At 36.5% G+C, this 20119-nt stretch overlaps 1 protein-coding gene across 1 annotated transcript in view; it reads left to right on the top strand.

Moving 5' to 3' along the window:
• YES1 (YES proto-oncogene 1, Src family tyrosine kinase) overlaps nucleotides 1–18702 on the top strand; it is a 51817-nt gene extending 33115 nt beyond the window's left edge. Inside the window, exons 2-12 of the mRNA XM_052703802.1 lie at nucleotides 2275–2547; nucleotides 7099–7198; nucleotides 8124–8222; nucleotides 11140–11243; nucleotides 11606–11755; nucleotides 12017–12172; nucleotides 12448–12627; nucleotides 14370–14446; nucleotides 14789–14942; nucleotides 15471–15602; nucleotides 16400–18702. Coding sequence (XP_052559762.1) covers nucleotides 2283–2547; nucleotides 7099–7198; nucleotides 8124–8222; nucleotides 11140–11243; nucleotides 11606–11755; nucleotides 12017–12172; nucleotides 12448–12627; nucleotides 14370–14446; nucleotides 14789–14942; nucleotides 15471–15602; nucleotides 16400–16608 — 1626 coding nt within the window. The 5' untranslated portion in view covers nucleotides 2275–2282 and the 3' untranslated portion in view covers nucleotides 16609–18702. The remainder of the gene's footprint in view (nucleotides 1–2274; nucleotides 2548–7098; nucleotides 7199–8123; nucleotides 8223–11139; nucleotides 11244–11605; nucleotides 11756–12016; nucleotides 12173–12447; nucleotides 12628–14369; nucleotides 14447–14788; nucleotides 14943–15470; nucleotides 15603–16399) is intronic.
• Nucleotides 18703–20119: the final 1417 nt, after the last annotated feature.

Genomic DNA, 20119 nt, shown 5'->3' on the forward strand with positions numbered 1-20119 from the left:
CTTACTTTTTCCTTCTAATCTGCTTATTAACATAAGTACTTTTGAATCACTCATGATGCTTAATTTTTAACCAAAGGTAGGGAATCACTACTGTTAGCAAACATATTTTCCCAAAGGTTTTTGGACTTGTATTCATAACGAAACTTTGACTGCAGTTGTTTAAAGAGAATCGAAGAAGTAGGCCTCAAAGTAAGACAAGAGTTGACAAAAAGCAGTGAAGTGGACAGAAAGTTGTGCTTCAAGTTAGAGCATCTGTTTTTGCGGTGGAAAACGACGCGTTTTGTGTGTTTGATCCACTTGCATTGACAATCAATAGCTAGCATTTTTACTACAGATTGTAAGGCTTTTTCTCCCAGGTAACAGTGATAGGACAAGAGGTAATGGCCTCAAGTTGTACCAGGGGATGTTTAGGCTGGATATTAGGAAAAACCTCTTCTCCAAAGGATTTTGGAGGCATCAGCACAGGCTGCCCAGGGAGTGGTGGAGTCAGCATCCCTGGAGGTGTTCAAGAACCGTGTGGATGTGGCACTGAGGGACATGATTAGTGGGTGATATTAGTGGTGATGGGTTGACGGTTGGACCCTATGTGTGATCTTAGAGATATTTTCCAACCTTAATGATTCTATGTAGACAGGGTGCATTCCTCACATGTGTATTTGAATCCTGTTGATTGTGATGAGTTGTTGATAGAATAAGTTGCCAATAACAACATCAGAACTAGTAAACGACTGAATAAGGTGTGCTTTCTCTGCGATGCAATTTGTAAAAATGCAGTTCACTTGATTTTGTCGCTTCCTGTTTCCACACCAGTAATTGTCTTTTGGGCATTATAGTACAAGGGACTGAAAAGACAAATGATTATTCTTAATTTTAACTATTGTATGGTACATCAACAGCTGTGGATGTTCTTCTTTCCAGGAACTCTGATTTGAGGCCCTTAAGGAAATTATCTTTAATATTGTGATTGTTAAACAGAGGAAATTAGAAAACTTTCAGATTGAAAAACTAAGTTTTCTCTTTGTGGCTGTATTAAGACAGTATTCATTTAGTGAGATTTAATTTGTCCTAGATTTCTGTATCTAATAGTGAACAAAATAAGAGAGAACTGAAAGGGGGGGGAAGGGGGAAGTTGATTTGCAATGGGAAACAGTTTTTCTAACTTGTAGTTAAAGAATCCTGGAACTGCTATTGTAATTGTTGAAATAGTATGGAGATGCTGAAGTAAAAGTAGGGTTTGGGGTGTTTTTTGGTTCTTTTTTCCCCATAAGAATTTAGGAATTTTCATGTCAGGCTAGTTTTACATCTGACACAAGCTCCTTTTCTTGTTCTGATTTGTTTCCCAGCTGAAGCAAGCTAGAAAATGCCTGCTATCAGTTGTCACCACTTGATAAGTGACAGGTGGTGACTTCTTAAGATGTGGTAATTATAATTGCTTGTGACTGTCTCCTCTCTGATGGCTGTCAGCAGGTAAGAGGTGTCCCTGCAGTAAACAGCTCTCACGGTCTGCCTGTAATGGAAGTTCGTGGCCATCTTGGGCTGTCAGGACTGTAAGTTGTCACCATTCAGAGTGCAGTTCAGTTTCTAAGCTCCTGGATGTTGTAATTACTATTGTAAACATTCTTCTAATTTTGTTTCAACTCTGGAACTTAATCCTGTCCTGCAGCAATGATTATTACGGGTTCATTTGTGAGTTGCATTAAGGGAAGCTGGAAATAGTTGGAGGCTTCCCTACATCTATCTTTAAAGATATCCATAGTTGTAACGCCATCCACAGCACAGGACTTCATTGCTTAAAAAAGCAAGCAGAGATGCTCCACTTGTTTCCTTCACATCATGGCTTACGTGGCTCTGTACTTGTCACCTCTGTTCAGTTGGTCTTTCCCAACTTCCCTGGTGGAGAAGTTTTCAGTGCCTTTTCCTCCTCTGTTTCCCAACTGTCTATTTTTTGCCTGTTTATTTGTTTACCATGTTCAGCAAGGAGATGGAATGGATGGAAGAATAATCCAAATACATTGTGTGTGTTGTAGTAGGAAAAAATAATGGCATCCTCTCTAGTCTGGGAATAGCTTAGGTCTTCTTCTAGAAGACTTTTTCACCAAGATTTGTAATCTGTGTGCAGCAGCAATTAGTAGAAGTTTGGGGTTTTTTTGTTTTTTTTGTTTTTTTTACAGTAATTAATCAGCATTTTGAGCAATTGCGGCAGGGAATCTTCTGTGTTAACTATCAAAAGATGAAGCATCCAGATGAACTCAGTTTTTCTTCTCATTTTCACAGAAGCAACCATGGGGTGCATTAAAAGCAAAGAAGATAAAGGTCCAGCCATGAAATACAGGACTGATAACACTCCAGAACCTATTAGTTCCCATGTCAGCCATTACGGGTCAGACTCCAGCCAAGCAACACAGTCACCGGCAATAAAGGGATCAGCAGTTAATTTTAACAGTCATTCTATGACTCCTTTTGGAGGGCCCTCGGGAATGACACCCTTTGGAGGAGCATCATCTTCATTTTCAGCTGTGCCAAGTCCATATCCTAGTACTTTAACAGGTGAGTATTACATAAAATTCTTCTTGTATTATTATTTATTTGTAAGCTTCATAGCCATATTTAAAAATAAGAAAATGAAAAGAATACTACTACCCCTTGCCACACAAGTGGAAATTTAAAATAAATTGCCTTTTAGGACTTTCTGATTTTCAGTATCTTTTCTGCTGACATAATAATTCAGCCCATACTGACTAGTGAATGGAGCGTCGGGGCTTTTTTTTTTTAGGACCATAGCACAGAGGTGTTGGACATGTTAGAGGTGATAATGGGAGTAGATGTCAAAATTGTTATAAATTCTATGTTCTTGAAGGGATGTACATGGAATAATGGCTGTAACACAAATTCAGGAAACTCATAGTGTGATTTAATCTGAGTCTTTTTATTAGCTGTGAGTTATTTGCATTAAGGCAGTGTGGAATCTGTTCAGTTACAAAGTCAATCAGGATATTCAGTATGTGCTGTATACTTTAATATATGAACAGGATGTGTTAAATAAAAGAGCAGATTTCTATCTGTTGGTGGTCATATTAAAAGCTAAGTTGAAAAAAGTAGAATTTACAAGATGCAGAGAAAGTCTTGGCTGATGTGTAGACTGAAGATACAGCATTTTAAAGCAATATACGTATTTGATGTCATAAATGTGCCTTTCCATAATTACCTTAAAACATTAAAAAAAAAATAAAAATCAAAGATTGTTGTTGTGCACATGGCTGATCTCAGCAGTTCACTTACTTTTGCTGGATCTTTTTGAGAGGAAACTGATTTTCTTTTATTTGGGAGGTTCAGAAGAGAGAACAGAAGCCTTGTACAGACACTTCACAAAATGTGGCAAATAATTCTGTTATCAGTCTCCTTCTAGTTTTCCCACAAAACTCTAGTGTTAGCACAGTTACACTGTTTAAATGTTTACTTCACTACAATGGCATTTAAAAGCTTTTTATATTAAAGCTTTTCAACACAACAAATTTGAGGTCTATAAAAATCTGCTGTGGCCTTGACACTGAGAAATACAGGAAAACAAACTGTCACGTACCGATTACCTCATGCTCCCTTTTTGGAAATTCAGTAAAAAACAAATAGTGAAAATGAGTGTCTATTCCAGCTCAAATTTGTAACCCCATCTGAAACCCAATATTGGATGAACACATGCATAAGTGAAGTGGTGGCAGCCTTTCTTTTTACTCACTAGCTCTACCAAGTAAAGTTTCGTGTGCTTACAGAAATCTTCATCTCATCTAAGAAACCTCTGTGTATTGCCTCTTGTAAGATTGGGTTCTTTGTTCACGTGGGAATCACCTGCAGTACATTCAGGCCCTCATGGGTATTACCAGACACCAGGAATGCCAGCCCCCAGCTACTGTAAATCCTTTTCTGCCACGATCAGAAGGGCTGATTGCTTGCTGGTCTTTGTTCATCCTAGTCATTAAGAATATTGTATCTTGGCTCAGAGTCAGTAGGAGAGATTTCTCGTGGAAAGATAGGTCTTGAACCTCGTAGGTGTGGATTTGGGCAGACTGACTTGCCCCCATCATTTTATGGTCAGGTAAAAAGATACTGCTTATGTAATTATTCCTCCTTGCTTTGTAAGACCAGAAAGCCATTTGTCCTCAAACACACATTTTTCTCTTTAAATAAAAATGTACCAACAGTTGTTCAATAAATCCACTTCTCATTTTCAGATCAATGAGGGTTGCTTGGTTTTTTTTGAACGGATTAAATGACAAACTTCATCTGGCTGTAAGCTTTCAGTGTTTGTCACAAGTAAACACTGAGTCAGGATCTGAGGCCCTTTGTTTTGCGAGACAAAATAAAAGAGATGGGCTTGTCAGCGATGTCTTACAAAACGTTGTCATCTTAGCTCCTAGTAAGGATGAAAAAGAGTTGGGCCACCTTTAATCCTCTGGAGCAGAACTGGAAAAGAAATCCGAGTGAAATTCACTCTGCTCCTGTACTGTACATTCTTTTGTCATCAGACATTACAAATTCAGAGAATAGTAAGACACTTCACTAAATATGTGAGAACAGAAAGTTTGACTTATTTGAAGCTGTGTTTTCACTATTGCTCTCTAGTCCTCATACACAACAGCAAAGGAAAGCTCTCTCCAAAGCTGGTCCTTGATTAAAGAATGAAAATTCTGCCCTAATGAGAGGATCCCCTTCAAGGAGTAGAGTTTTGACCCCAGGTAGTTTTAACAACTAGATTGGTAATTCACACACACAAAAAAAAAACATCCACAAAAGACTTCAAAAATCACTTGAGTTGTATCTCCTTGTTTAAAATATTCTATGCTGATGCTGTTCACCTAAAGTATTTTATTATTCTGTGCTACAGAATAAATAACACTTCTGCATGAGAATGATTTGTATGGTACCTGAAGTGTTGAAGTCAAAACTTCTGAAGTATTGTATACTAGCTTTATAAATTATTTCTTTAAAAATAGTAAACGCTTATAATTAACGATAATTTTCTTATCTCATGATTTGCATCTGAATGCTTTGTTTCATTACTCTGATTAGTGCTATACTTTCAGTAGAAATGGATATTTCTCTTGTTTCTATATCAGTATCTTTCCAGATACTGTGCAGTTTGTTTTGAAGTTTTTGGAGTCTCCCAGCAGTTTGATAAAGATCTATAAGCTTTTGTAATGTTGTGACTTGAGAGTACTGATCTGCAGAAGAATTCTCAGGGGATGTTTTATTTCTTTAACATTCAGTTTCAGATTGTGTGAAAATGATACGTACTGCCACAATTTTCTTTCACCGAGTGACAGTTTGTCATCAAAATAATGCAGTAGTACAATAATGTGGGCAATAATTGGAAAAACTCTTGATTTTTAACTTCAGTACTCTTAACTTCTGGGAGATGTTTTAACTAATTTTCAATTTGTAAATCATACTTCAGTATAGATTATTATTATATATATATTATATAATATATATTATATATATATATATATAATATAATATATATTATATATATATATTATATATATATTTATTATATATTATTTTTTGTTGTTGTTTTGATTTTCCTAGAGGAACTGTAGATTCATTGCCATTTATGGCCTACTGATACAATGTGAGCACAGGAATCTCTATATCAAACAAAAATATTTAAATGAAAGCATCCATTGTACAATAATACTAGGTATAGACAATACTCATCATGTATTGTATTCCTCCTTTCTGATCATCCTCGCATTAGCTATATTGTCTAAGGTTAGACACAGCATGTTCCTGTGTGTCCTGCTACATACATATGTGTGTTAGAAATGTAATGTTACACTTAAATTAATTATTTTATTACTTGAATTATCATTAGACTTTCTAAATGCCCACTACACTGTAAAATAGCATTTTTGCTTCCTTTAGCCCAAGTTTATTAAGTAATCAGCTCTTTCAAGCATAGAAAATGTTTCTACAGTAAATGAAGGAGCCTGCCTGCTCGTACAGACTTGTCTTGTCCTTGGGTCACAGTCAGTGCCCTGAGCCTGAAGTGGGGTAGGGGAAGTAAATTCCTTACAGTTGGTGGAGAACAGCTGCTTGTCCTGTGAAATGCAAGAGCTGTTCTGAAAGCAGTGTCTCCTATTTTATGATGCTGGCCAACATCATCAGAGGTGAATGTTGATGGTATGGCAGCAGAGGTTGAATCTTCCCACCACCATTCCATTAGATGTTGTTGCCGCGTGCAGATGGCAGCAGAGGGGCAGTCTGACAGAATGGGGTCTGACATGGAAGTGTGTATGAAGCAAAGGTGTGGGATTGAATTCCTCTGTGCAAAAAAAAAAATAAATAAAATTAAAAAAAAATTGTACCTGCTGACATTCATCAACACTTGCTTAGCATTTATGGAGACCAACCAGTGAATGTGAGCACAGTGAGGCTGTGGATGGTGCATTTCAGCAGTGACAACAGCAAAATGAAAGACAAGCCATGTTCAGGATGGCCATGCAGATTTTTATGAGAATGGCATGCAGGCTTTTGTTTTTCACTGGTATGAACACACAGCTAATGGTGGCAACTTTCGAAAATAGTTTTGTAGTTGAGAATTTGCTCAAACAAATAGTGTTATTGTGCTCTTTGTATCTGTTGTCATTTCCATGAAAATAAATAGGAGACATTGCTTTCAGAACAACGTATAGAACTTAATCATTGTTTTATGGAAGAATGCACTGACTGATTTTCAGCAAATGTAGGCTTTAGTGATTTCTTCATTGAATTTCTTAAGAAGATTACTTTTTTTTTCTAATGTCAATGTGTTCTGCAAATGTCTCTCTGTAAGTGCTCTAATCGTTAGTGTACTTCTAATGATATATCTAAATACTTTCTTTGCTGTGGAAATAATATACTTTTTAGCACTTTTTGCTTATAGACTTTCCTTAATTTTGAGGAATGAGCTGGTTATTGATCACAGCTGCCAGAATGAGATGGAACTCGAAGCCTTCAGTTGCTTCTGAATTAAAATTGACGAGTTGTTTTCACAGAGAAGTCCTTAATTCAAGTTCTGCAGCATTAATGCTATATCTTTTTGTTTTTACTTTCTTTTTCAAGGTGGTGTTACTGTATTTGTGGCCTTATACGATTATGAAGCTAGAACTACAGATGACCTTTCATTTAAGAAAGGTGAACGGTTCCAGATAATAAACAACACGTAAGTGTTCTCGTTGACAAACTTCTCTAGGGTGTTGTTGGGAATAAATAGATCCTTGGCACTTCTTGAAATTTAAGTGTCATGTTTCAGTAAAGAGTGATTGGAATTTTTTTCTTAAATGAGAGACTCAACACAGATGGGGGCTGAAATAGTGATACTGGTTAGATGATGCTTTTGGGCTGAGGTCATGTTTGGGGGCAGATGTCAAGATGTAGTGGCTGGGGAATCCCAAAGCTGCATCCTTTCATTCCCTTCTACAGTGAAGCAGAGCAGAGGGGAAAAGCACAGTCTATCAGGTTCTGTGTGTTATGGGCTTCCACATCCATCAGGGATGCATGTTTGATTTTCTAGTTTAATTGCAGCGCTATTCTGATCTTATAGCCTGATTTATAGAAGCCTGGAAAAGAGGAAAGTGTTTTTTCACCTTGAAGACTTCTTAGCACAGCCAAAAGCTGATGTAAATACTCTAATACGTAGATGGAGCAGTTTTCACTCACCCAGTTCTCTAATTTTATTAGCTCACTTCCTGCTTTGTGTGTTGCTTACTGTCAGCATACAGGCAAAATGGTAGGACTGAGGTAGATTAAGACTAGAGAACTGGAAAGTCTGTTATACGTCTCTGCCATAAAATGTTTTGCTGCAAGTTTGCATTTTATATATATATATATAAAATATTATATATATATAACATATATTTGTTTATTTATCCTACATTAAACATCAAAAAAAAAAACCTTTAAAATAAAAATTCCTGTAAAAGGCAAGGCACTCACATTGTTTATAGTGAAAAGAAAAATATATTCAGCTGCAGCACAAATTATAATCATTGCCTTCTCAATTAAAATACGACATGTGAAGATGCTTCAGCAGTTCAGGACTGATGTATTGTTCATGTGTGGAAAATGTAACTGATCTTACATTGCAGGGAAGGTGACTGGTGGGAAGCAAGATCCATTGCTACAGGAAAAACAGGCTACATCCCAAGCAATTATGTAGCTCCTGCAGACTCCATTCAAGCGGAAGAGTAAGACATTGCATCCTGTCAATCTGTTCTTATTATCCATTCTGCATTTAGTGCCCTGTAAGAACATTCACTTCAGTTACTGCACGCAGCATTTAAAGGTGTAGTGGGATTATGCCACTAATTAAAGGATAGGAAGGCTATGTGGGTGTTGTCAAAGGTATAATTGTTAGTGGATGTGAGGTAGATGCTTCTGCGAATGTTTTATGCTTGCTTGCAACGTGTAGCTAAAGGAGAAAGGATGGAACAGTGCAGTAATGAAGATGAGAACTGGGAGACGTGTTCTATATTTCATTAAGAGCAAAAATGCGTGATCTTTTAATTAAGAGTTCGCACATCCTCAAGTCTAGGCTTTTATCTGTATTTTTGTTTGTTAAAACCTAACTCAAAATCAGCTGTATCTCTGGTAGTGCCCAATGTCACATTATAGAAGTAACATTCATATTGACAGCTATTGCTAATCTATTCATCTATAAAGGCTTCCTATTGACAAAATGGTTAGGGACGTCAAGAACAATCATAAGTTGGGAAAATTGCATTAATTTGGGTACCAATAAATCCCACATTTATTTAAAAACAAAAACCCCCAAGAGCTTACAGAATTGAAGTTATTTTAAGAATAATGAGTTGGAATATAACTTTCAGATGATCCTTGTTTCAAGGGAATAATTGTGTTTACTCTACTACCAATGTGAAGCTCTGCAGCTCTTGATGTGATACACAGACATGGTTCTGCCAATAAGCAATTCCCTGACATGTTATCTGGGCACTTCTGTGTTTCCTACTGCACTTCTGGGAAAACTGCCCAATTTCCAGGATATTTCCTGAATTTCAAGCTGAGAACATTGCATGTTGTTGCTGCTCTCACCTGGTCCTTTGTCATTTAAAAATGATTGTGTCAAAGGCTTGCTGTTATTTATTATATACAATGCAGGCCCTTGCATTTCAGCTGTTTTTATAATTGAAGTTTATATATATATATCTATATATACATAAAATTATTGTTATTATCGTCTTAAACTATGCAATAAAAATATATCATCATTCTGGCTACAGTGGTGTTAAAATGGAAATGGTGGCCCTTTGCAAAGTAAGAATGCAGTGCTTCTGCACAGAGTATTGCTGCTAAGGAGAGACCGAGTGGTTGGGGTTTGTCATAGGTTTATGTCATGGATGGAGGTGAGAGTGAGGGGCAAAAAACAAGAAAGCTTTTTAAAGCTGACATTATTTTAAAGAACCAATGCTAATTTTATTTAGTATTGCCTCGCTATCTGAAATATAGTTCATTTGCTTTAGAACTCATTTGATAGCCCTTAGCTTTGATTGTATTTATAGATTTTGTTGTAATTACAGCTGGAGTTGCAAATAAAAAAGCAGTATACAGCTTTAAGTTACCAGGATTTTCTTTAAGTGGTCTTTCCTAAGCCTGAAGATGTTTATGTTGCAAATTATATACTGCTTGAGATAGGATCCATACTATCCTTATGGTTTTTGAATGCTGCTATAGTATAAATGTTAAAAGCTCATAAAAGAACAAGTTAATCCTGCTATTATTTTATTTTATATAATAACACTTTACAATATAATTTGTAAATTGACATAGTGTTGAGAAGAGACATTTTCATGTGAAGTAATTACTGGGGTTCAGGTTTGCTTTAGTAAGACTAAATGTTACGTCCAAGTTGTCTCAGGTGTGTGTATCCTTTCACGACCAATTCTAAATTTGCAGGTCAACTTCAGCAGTCAAACTGAAAACACAAATGTAAAAATAAGTTTAAAATCTCTAAGTGATCACAGAGGCCATTCTGATTACATGTCAGCAAAATGATCCCTTCTTACCTACGTTTTTGCCAACTTTCCAACGCTTACAGTGCCGGATCTGCTTGATGCTACAACAGTCCCAAATTAAAATGTTGGAAATTTACACTTTACACCATTCTATTACTTCAAAGGCATGCAATCAAAATATATTTAGAAAATGTGTTATTACAAAGTCTGGATGTTAAAATGATTTATGCTGCCTGTTGGTCAGATCTTCAAGGATGTAGGAGAAATCCTTTTTCTGAAAGAACTTAGGCAAGAAAAACAGCAGGTGTGTTAAAACATCCGTGTATTTTTCAATATTAGAATGATGCAACAAAGATGGAGAAAAGTGCGTTCACTGCCATAGGAGTGTTTCTACATGAATGTCAGAAAAAAGTGCTCCCTCTACTGAAGGATGAGGCACAGCTGAAGTTAGAACAGGAGGATCCAACGAAGTAAGAAAAAGCCTTTCACCTTGAGGATGGGCAGCCTAGCAGAGTCACAGGGCCTGGACATTGTGCAGGATCCATCCTTGAGGGTTTTTAAGGGGACTGGATGACACCCAACATCCAGGTCTGATCTCACAGCTGCCCTGCCTGTAGTGAGAGGCTGGACAAGAGACCTCCCAGACACTCTTCCAGTCTGAATGAACCTGTAATTGCATGATACTGCCACACACCTCCTCTATATTAAATACGTATGTTCTTCAACATATGGCTGAAATTTCTTAAAGAAAGCATTTTGGACTGCTGCAGTGTTTTGAGAATACTACCAATAGAATTTCATTGTCATCTGATTTAGCTTGACCTATTAGTTTCTTTACCACAAGGACAGTGTTCCTTCCAGTAATAAATGCTGTTGATGCTTATTATTGAACCATACAAAATATTTGCAGACAGAAGCCTCTTAAGTATTTTGCTAGCAATAGAAATTAGTCATGTAGAAATAGGTCATCTTAATCTCCTGATTATATGGATGTCATTACTTTTGTTGATCTGTAACTGCTTTGTAATATTAGTAATCTAGTCAGTGCTTGAGACTTCCAGATCTTCTCTTTACGTGACTATCAAAGTGTAGGCAGCTTTTATTTAGATGTATTTTCTTTGACTTCTTCTAGGTGGTATTTTGGTAAAATGGGCAGGAAAGATGCAGAAAGACTACTTTTAAATCCTGGGAACCAGCGTGGTATTTTCTTAGTAAGAGAGAGCGAAACCACTAAAGGTACGTGTATCACTGTCTCTTCTTCTTCCTCTCCCACCCCTGCAAAGGTGAACAGGATGGTCATTTTTATATCTGTTACATTATATGTACATATATAAAAACACTGGGGAGAGTGTGTTGTTTGTGTAGGTGAGGCATTGGCACAGCTGCCCATGTAAGCTGTGGTGCCCCATCCCTGCAGGCACTCAAGGCCAGGTTGGATGGGGCCCTGGGCAGCTGAACTGCTGGGGGGCAGCCCTGCCCATGGCACGGGGTGGGACTGGGTGGGCTTTAAGGTGCTTTCCAAACCAACCTATTGTATGGTTCTACGATTCTGTGCTTCTAATTTTTTTGTAAAGCAGCACATATGACTTGTTTTCTAGGTGCTTACTCCCTTTCCATACGTGACTGGGATGAGGTCAGAGGTGATAATGTGAAACACTACAAAATCAGAAAACTTGACAATGGTGGATACTATATCACAACCAGAGCACAATTTGAATCTCTACAGAAGTTGGTGAAGCACTACAGAGGTAAGCCTAAATTCTAATTTGATTTGAGATATGCATATGATGAGATACGCATATGCATATTTGAGATATCAATATATTGATTTGCATATGATGAGGAATAAAAACGTCATGTGTAGGCTGCTTTTCAAATTGACTATTCTAAACTTTTTTTTAATTTTGATTAACAGTAAATACAATAGTTCTTTTATCAACATGAGGATGTTGCTTTTGCTGTAGCATTACCGTTGTTTATCTCTGAAGCTTATATTTTCCATTTTCCAGAACATGCTGATGGACTGTGTCATAAGCTGACAACTGTTTGTCCCACAGTGAAACCACAAACACAGGGACTAGCAAAAGATGCCTGGGAAATTCCTAGAGAGTCTTTGAGGCTGGAAGTTAAGTTGGGCCAAGGATGTTTTGGTGAAGTGTGGATGGGTAAGAGCTTAATGTTATCTCTGTGAATGGTTTTAATAGTATTTCCAGTAAGTAATTTTCAGAGTCTTTAAATATGATCTCATAAACAACCAAAGGAAAAAAGAATGCCAATTACACATACACGTATTTGAATGATGTTCATTGTAGTTCAACGTAGTTAACGATCTAAGATTATTCTGTTACTTAACAAAACAGAAGGGGAAAAAAAGAAAAAAACTTTTAGCAGAAAATCTCTGATTTTATAGTGGGGAATAACATTTTATTTGCTTCTCTAGGAACCTGGAATGGAACCACAAAAGTAGCAATTAAGACACTTAAGCCCGGTACAATGATGCCTGAAGCTTTCCTTCAGGAGGCTCAGATCATGAAGAAATTACGACATGACAAGCTTGTTCCACTGTATGCCGTTGTTTCTGAGGAACCAATCTACATAGTCACTGAATTCATGACAAAAGGTGTGTGACAGAATGGTCTAAAGATATTACGTTCAAAAGATTATTTAAGATCACAGCAACAAATGATATGTTTAATTAATGTTAAGTTTAAGGAAGCTGAAGTATAAGTGATAATTCTGATTAAATTAAAATGAGCAACGGTTGACCTACTTGAAGCAGTTCTGATTTAGATCATGGGTGGAGACATGATTTTTTTTGCACATCTGTGTCACCCTTGCTAATCTTCCAAGTTCATGGTTGATTTTTTTTTTCCCTTTGTTTTTAGTGAATAGTGCCTGGTACATTTAAATTGGGTGATATAGCTGGGAATACCATTATAACTAATATGCTTGCCTTGTAGATAGGTTGTGCTCATGACCACAGAACCAGTTGCTTGTGGTTTTCTTTCTTTGTTTATTCACTTTGGTTTTATTTTCTATAATATTTTTTTTTTAAGGTTGGCTTTTAAAAATAGCAGAATCTAGCCTTTATATCTCCTTGATTTCAGTCCTTCATCCTTCTTCCCTTGCTCTTTTTTCCTTCCTCCGGCTCCTGATATGGAGACTTAAGAGATTTAGGCTGAATATGGAAATAAACTGTATAAGCATATTAGTATTAAGAAGAAGCAGATTCTTAAATCATTTCTTCCAGTTTGTGAAAAATGTCAATTTCTCTTTACCTCAGAGAAATCTTGCTATCCTGGTAGGAAATAGGAATAATGCCAAAACCCAAGAGAGTAACAACTTGCATTCATTATTCCACTACAGATATCTTGCTTGGGTAATTTTTTTTCCATGTTTGAATGGATATATATTTTTTGAATGTTTTGTAAGCTTTAAAACAGAGAGAGAAATAGAAAATCTTTAAGGTTACTTCTGTGTTGTTATTCCTAAATAACAGTAGCCAATCTCTTTGCTGGATCTTTAGCAGCTGTGCAAAATCAGTTTTCATCGTTCAGAAATCAGGTTTTGGCAAGACAGTCAAGATAAACAATTGCTTTCTAGGGACGTTATAAAAGCAGAATGAAAGAAATGGTGAAGTAGTTACATGTTTCTTTAAACCATACATTTGAAATAGCATTGAAAGCTTCTGTTGTCAGAGATGAGATTTTAACATACTTGTGAAAATTGTTGTTTTAAAACAAGCACAAATCCTTGGAATTCATTTCTAATGTAACTAATGTAATTTTGTGGGCATCATTCTGTTTCATTCTGAAAATGGGAGAAGGTAGCATGTTGTAAGGAATGGAAAATACTTTCGTTTTCTCCTGTATATGGAAGAAGAAGCATCAAAATAATACCAGTTTCAGAATCATTTATCTTGTATATAATTGGAGCTGGAATTGGAATTTAACTAAATTGGAATTTAACTACGAGGGTGGGTTTGGTTTTTTTTTTTCTGTTGTTTGTTTAATTATCATGGGGAAAAAAAATCAACTAGGATGCCTGGAATATTAGGCAAAATCTTCAGGCAAATAGTTATTAAATGGCAGTTTGCTTTATTAGTGTTCAGTAATCTGAATTAATAAAATGAATACCAAAATGCCTGGCTAAAACTTGCACTGAGTACCAGGGCACAGTTGACTAGGGGTATAATCACTGAGTTGTGTTCTGGAAAATGAGGGCTTTTCCAACTCAGGTATTGGAAGCTGAATGCATTAACTGTAATGTCTAGTGGAGAAAAAAAACCCTCAAGTTTGTGTTTTCAGGTGAGGTTAATGTGTGCTCTTCTGTAGTTTTTTCACTGAATTGTGTCTTTTACAGGCAGCTTACTAGACTTCCTGAAAGAAGGAGAAGGGAAGTTCTTAAAACTCCCACAGCTGGTGGACATGGCTGCTCAGGTACTGCATAGAAGACAAGAAAACTGTGTTTTGTACTTAGAGAGAAGACTTAAAGCTGTATCAGATATCAACTAAGGTTAAATATTGAACACTCCAGCTATTGTATGCTGTTCTTTCTTACATCTTCTGTTGTAACTTGGTGATTTCTTTTCAACAAATTACAAAACTTAGAATTTAGATAAGCACCTGTCTGGCTTGCTGTTAGAGCAGCAAGTTCTTGCTATGCTCTACTTCCTGTACTTACACAGTGAGAATGGAACTAAAATAAAAGGATATAGCTTAATGCTTGGGATAAATGTGCACAGTCATGAGAAGTAACTGTAATAAAACTTTATTTTTAAGATTGCTGATGGCATGGCTTACATTGAAAGAATGAACTACATCCACAGGGATCTCCGGGCAGCTAACATTCTTGTAGGAGACAATCTTGTGTGTAAAATAGCAGACTTTGGTCTAGCAAGGTTAATAGAGGACAATGAGTACACTGCAAGGCAAGGTAAGACCAATTTATTTACTGATTAGGTAAGTCCAGTTGCCTTAAAATTATTTAGAACAATTACATTTAGCAGGTCATTATACTGTGTATGCATGGATAAAGATTACATGTGCTTTTGCAGCTGTTTTTGGATGTCATTCTGCCTAAATGCAGGTTTTTGTGAATTTTTACTGTTTTAAGTAAATTGTCAGATTTTTCAAAAAACATTTAAAATTATTTTTTTCAGATAAAAACTTTACTATAGTTTGAAGAGAACTGCAGTTCCAGAACAGATCTCCATTGCTTTCTGAAAATTACCCCACATTTTGAAACGTGTTTACGAATCTCAGAGGTCTTACCTGCTTCCAAAAATTATAGACTGCTCAAGTTTGATTTCCCATTTGAAATACTGAAATACTTAACCACCTTGAATTTGGCCAACAAAGAAAACTGTAAAAAATACTTTGAGTGCACTCTTTTATTTAAAATATTTTAAAGTGTAAGCAAATCACCCGTGAAGTCAGATATCTGTCTTTTTAATGTTTGCAGGAGCTAAATTTCCAATTAAATGGACTGCTCCAGAAGCAGCATTGTATGGTCGGTTTACAATCAAGTCAGATGTGTGGTCATTTGGAATTTTACTGACCGAGCTGGTAACAAAGGGGAGAGTACCATATCCAGGTAAGAGGAAATTTTTTCTTCTCTTTGTGGTATTCTGTGCTTCTGAAATTACCTTTTGTACTTTTCTTACTTCCATCCAGAGCCCACAGTAGATTAGCAGAGATAAAAACCTGGTCACACTTCACTGCTTCCTTTGTTCTCAAAGTACTTGTTTGATTTACAGATTAACTGTTACAATGATTTTTAAAGTATTTTAAAATTATAGCATTTGTGAATATGACTGGTAGTTCTTTTAAGATTAGTGGGTGATCTTATGTTTTCCTATCTATCTGTTCTTGAAAATCTCACTTCATACATTTTCCAGTAAGCATCCCAGAGTGAACGTACCAGACCAGTTTTTGAAACTAGAAGTATGCAACGTGATCTACTGGATATTTTGCCATGAATAGAATTATAAGGCAGTCCTGCTAGGCATATAATGCCTTTTTCTTGGCCTTGTTTCAAATTGAATAGAACCCAAGGGAGACAGAAGGTATTTGTGCTTAAGTCTTCCTTTTTGAAAGAATGGGCCCAAGGCACTGGTAAATGTTCTATAATAAAACATATTAGTAACTATAAAAATGAACAAGAAACAAGGAGTAAGGAATTATCAGCACGGTGAAATGATTTTTAGAAAATGTGTTTAAACCAAGATTTAAAAAAATTCATTCTTTATAAAGTGCTGATGTGGTAGAGTCACATGCACATCATGAACAACATTGTGGTGGAGGAGGGGTAGAGGAAGACTTGGAAAAGCTTTCTGTTTATCTGTTCTTTGTTTAATGTCATTCGAAGCTAACATGCTTTCTTTTTATTAGGAATGGTGAATCGGGAAGTTCTGGAACAAGTGGAACGTGGATATAGGATGCCTTGCCCACAGGGCTGCCCAGAATCCCTCCATGAGTTAATGAAACTATGTTGGAAGAAAGACCCTGATGAGAGACCAACATTTGAATATATACAGTCTTTCCTGGAGGACTACTTTACTGCTACAGAACCACAGTACCAGCCTGGGGACAATTTATAAGCCAACAGTCTATATAACATGCACAAATCTGCCAAATGTAAAAGACTTGCAAAGAATTCCTGACGTCTGTAAGGAATCAAAGGAAAGAAAATCTTCGCTACTTTGCATGCTCTTAATGGCAAACTGGAATTTCATAATACAGTTGCACAAGACCACTTTTCAAGTGTTATAACCTAATTTACCAATGACATGTCTTTATTTCCTATTTCCCGACTTATTTCAGGGTCCAAAGGAAGCTTACTGAAAATGTGAGGTAGTAAAATGAGTGTTGGTGTGAACGGTAGCAGGAAAAAAAATGTTTCATATATTTTATTTGTCCAACATTTAATCATCTTCTGAAAGAGGGAATTGTCTGGAAGTGATCTTGAGGGAGGACGTTTTTAAAGCAAAAGAACTTTGTGGGACCAAGCAATTCCATTCCAGTTCTATAAAATTTCCTATGTCCAAAATTATGTCCCCCCTCCCCATGCCCAAATATGGTACCACCATATTTGATGCATAGTCTTGATCTTTAAGCTTCCTCTTGCATGGTCTGAATTTGGGTAGGCAGGTTAAAAAAGAAATTGGAATGGTGAGTGACGATCTTGATCTGAATGGTACACCTCAATAGTGAAATTAGAGAGCGTAACACACTGTGTTAATACTTGTATTAATATAACTGGAAAGTAGCATGAGAGATTTTTCTTTTTCTCTTTCTGCGTAGCTAATTAAGAGTAATGAAGGTAACTAGAAAATGAGGTAATATTTTATAAAATTATGTGATAAAGTATGGTGATATTTGAACTTGAAACTATGTGATACAATCAGGGGAGGAAATCCTTTAAAAATTCTAAGTTCCTATCCTACAGTGAGCTCTTAAGTGGGAAGACTACCTGAACAAAGCTCACCTTGAGAGCTAGGCTGGAGGTGGTAAATGGACACTTCTTAGTCCTTTTGCAGAGACAGATTTGGTACTGTTGTATGTGGCTCGTGTGTTAGTAAGGGTGGGTGCCACAAATGTTAGATGTCACTAGTTCAGGGATTTGATTGCACTTTTGCTTTTCTTGACTATTAAGACACCCTAGACACAGTTGCTCTTCCCTCTTACGCCCCCAGAATTATTTAACTAAAAATAAACAAAAGAAAATGTGAAAACTTAAAAACTAAAGGGAGAAAATATATTTAATGTTGTCCAGATATAGTGACGTGGAAATTTGCTGGCAGTTGGCCCAGCTCACACTACATCCAAATTTATTTTCTTTGGCTACTGACATATCAAGCAATAACATCATGTCTTTTATTCAGCAATTTGCATGACGTTTTTGAATTTCTGATTGAGCTTATATACTTTAATTTTGAAACACTAAACTCTTACACAGCTGTCAGGTTTGAATTCATATTAGCATTGTAAAGCTATCCAACAAATGATTTTCAGAAAAGCTGATGATATAGTTCTGGTACTAAACCTATCATTTTTCATGAGTTTGTACTCAGTTGAATCCAGCTACCAAACAGATCTTTGTAAGAACAGTGCCATCATTTTCCATTTTCTGTCATCATCACTCATCACCTATACATCTGTGGTTATCAAATTTTAAAAGGGCTTTATGTAAGAAAAACAAAACAAAGAAACAAAAAACCCACAAAAAAAACCAACAAAAATTTAAAAAAATATATATGATGGAATTTTAATTTTTCTAAGTATTTTAAAATAAGTAACACAATCATGTGAGTTTATGTATTAATACAGCTATAACAAAAAATGCCAAAAATGACATTGGCATTGTTTGGATTTTAATTACAGAATGGAACAGTTCATTGTAATAACACTTGTATAGTAAAGGAATAAAACACTAACTTAATGAACGTGTTCATTGTAAATGGTTGTGTATTATAAGACTTCTCCAAAAGAGTTTGTATGTTTATGAAAATTTATTTGTTTCACCAGAAGATCTTGATGATGTGGTTCTTACCCTAACAGAATTTAAAATTCACATTCACACTTTTTATATAAATAGTAATAAGTTTAATTATGTAACTAAGTATTTTTATAAAGTATGGCATTGTTGAACTGTTTTGCAGAATTGGTTCAAAATAAATTTCTCCTTGATTGCATCTGCTTATTTGGGAGGGGAAGAGACACAAGGGGGAACAAAAGTAGAGTGGTCTTCATATTGAGGGGAAAAGGAGTGGAATAAAAGGGGAGACTGAACTTAGAAGCTGTAGCTGTCTTGTTGACTTTGGGATGTATTTTTATCCACTGTAAACTGTTCCAGTGTACTTTAAAGATGCTGACTTCGTGATGTGTTATAAACTATTGGTGTCAAAGGGGAGATATTTTCCAGAGCAGTTCAGAAGTCCTTGGCAGGAATTGGCTAGAATAATTTTGTCTAGACTTATTTTGAGTCTCTTTTAACAGCTGGATGGACAGACAGGCTTGGGGTTCTCAGTAGAGAGAGTGGGCTCCCAACTGGCAGCTGGGCTGTGGGGCAGGGGCCTTCCCTTCCTCTTTTATCTGCTGTTGGCAGCCTCTGGTGGCTTCTGCACAATTCTTTCAGGGAATTTTCTAAATCTGTTCTTGTGGTAGCTGGTGTTTTATCTCAACTTCATTGAATGTTACCTGTCTTAAAGGCCAGTACAACTGGGATCACAGATCCTGAAGTTCATGAGCAGTGCCACTATAGATGAGGCAGCTGTGTTGTCGGCGGCTGGTTTTGTTTCACTAACGACTCGTAACAGAGCACTAAGAACATTTTTACAGATTCTATGACCCGCAACATGTACTGTACTTTAAGTATGTCCTGTAATGTAATTGATGTTTTCTACTTTTAATGGTAACAATCGTGTAATTTCTGGTAATCTCCCTGTTGTCCATCCCACCATTACCACGTCTGCTCTTTGTGAGAGGCCTGCAGGTTGTTTCTGTCATTCATTCTTTCAAACTGTAGTGTTGTCAGAATATTTTCATATTTTTGAGTAAACTTCCAAACATAAAAACGTCTATGATTCTACTGTTTAGATAAAATGAAAAGAACCTGATGTGTTCTTATCCTTCCCACTGAATTGTCATCTCTCTGGGGCTGTGACTATCTCTTACCACTGATCATTAACCTGAGAAAAAGGACCTTAAACAAAGAAAGTCTCCTGGAGCCTCCCAGGCAGAATGCTGCCTTACCCACAGCCATCTATAAGAATGCTCTCTGTTCTGAAGTGCACTATCTACACCGTACTGAGAAACCTGAAACGTGGAAAGTGAATACAAACTAAACGTAGTGAGTCCCTGCTCTTGTTATTTGTGTTTATCTGTTTAATCCAATAAAATCCTTGGGTTTTATTTATTTCATTATTTTCATTTTCCTTTTGGGAAGATGCTGCAGGTGTTTGTGACAGCTTCCCCCCCCTCCCCCCCAGCACACAAGACTGCTGTGGAATCACACAGCTGTGTTGGGTTGAAACCCCAAGAGCGCTCTCTTCTTAAACAGAGTATTCTCTTGCAAGCAGTGGCTCAAATTATCATGCAGGCAGGTCTGGA

This window comes from Tympanuchus pallidicinctus, unplaced genomic scaffold (assembly GCF_026119805.1).
Source record: "Tympanuchus pallidicinctus isolate F22 unplaced genomic scaffold, pur_lepc_1.0 scaffold5, whole genome shotgun sequence".
In the NCBI taxonomy this organism is placed as follows: domain Eukaryota; kingdom Metazoa; phylum Chordata; class Aves; order Galliformes; family Phasianidae; genus Tympanuchus; species Tympanuchus pallidicinctus.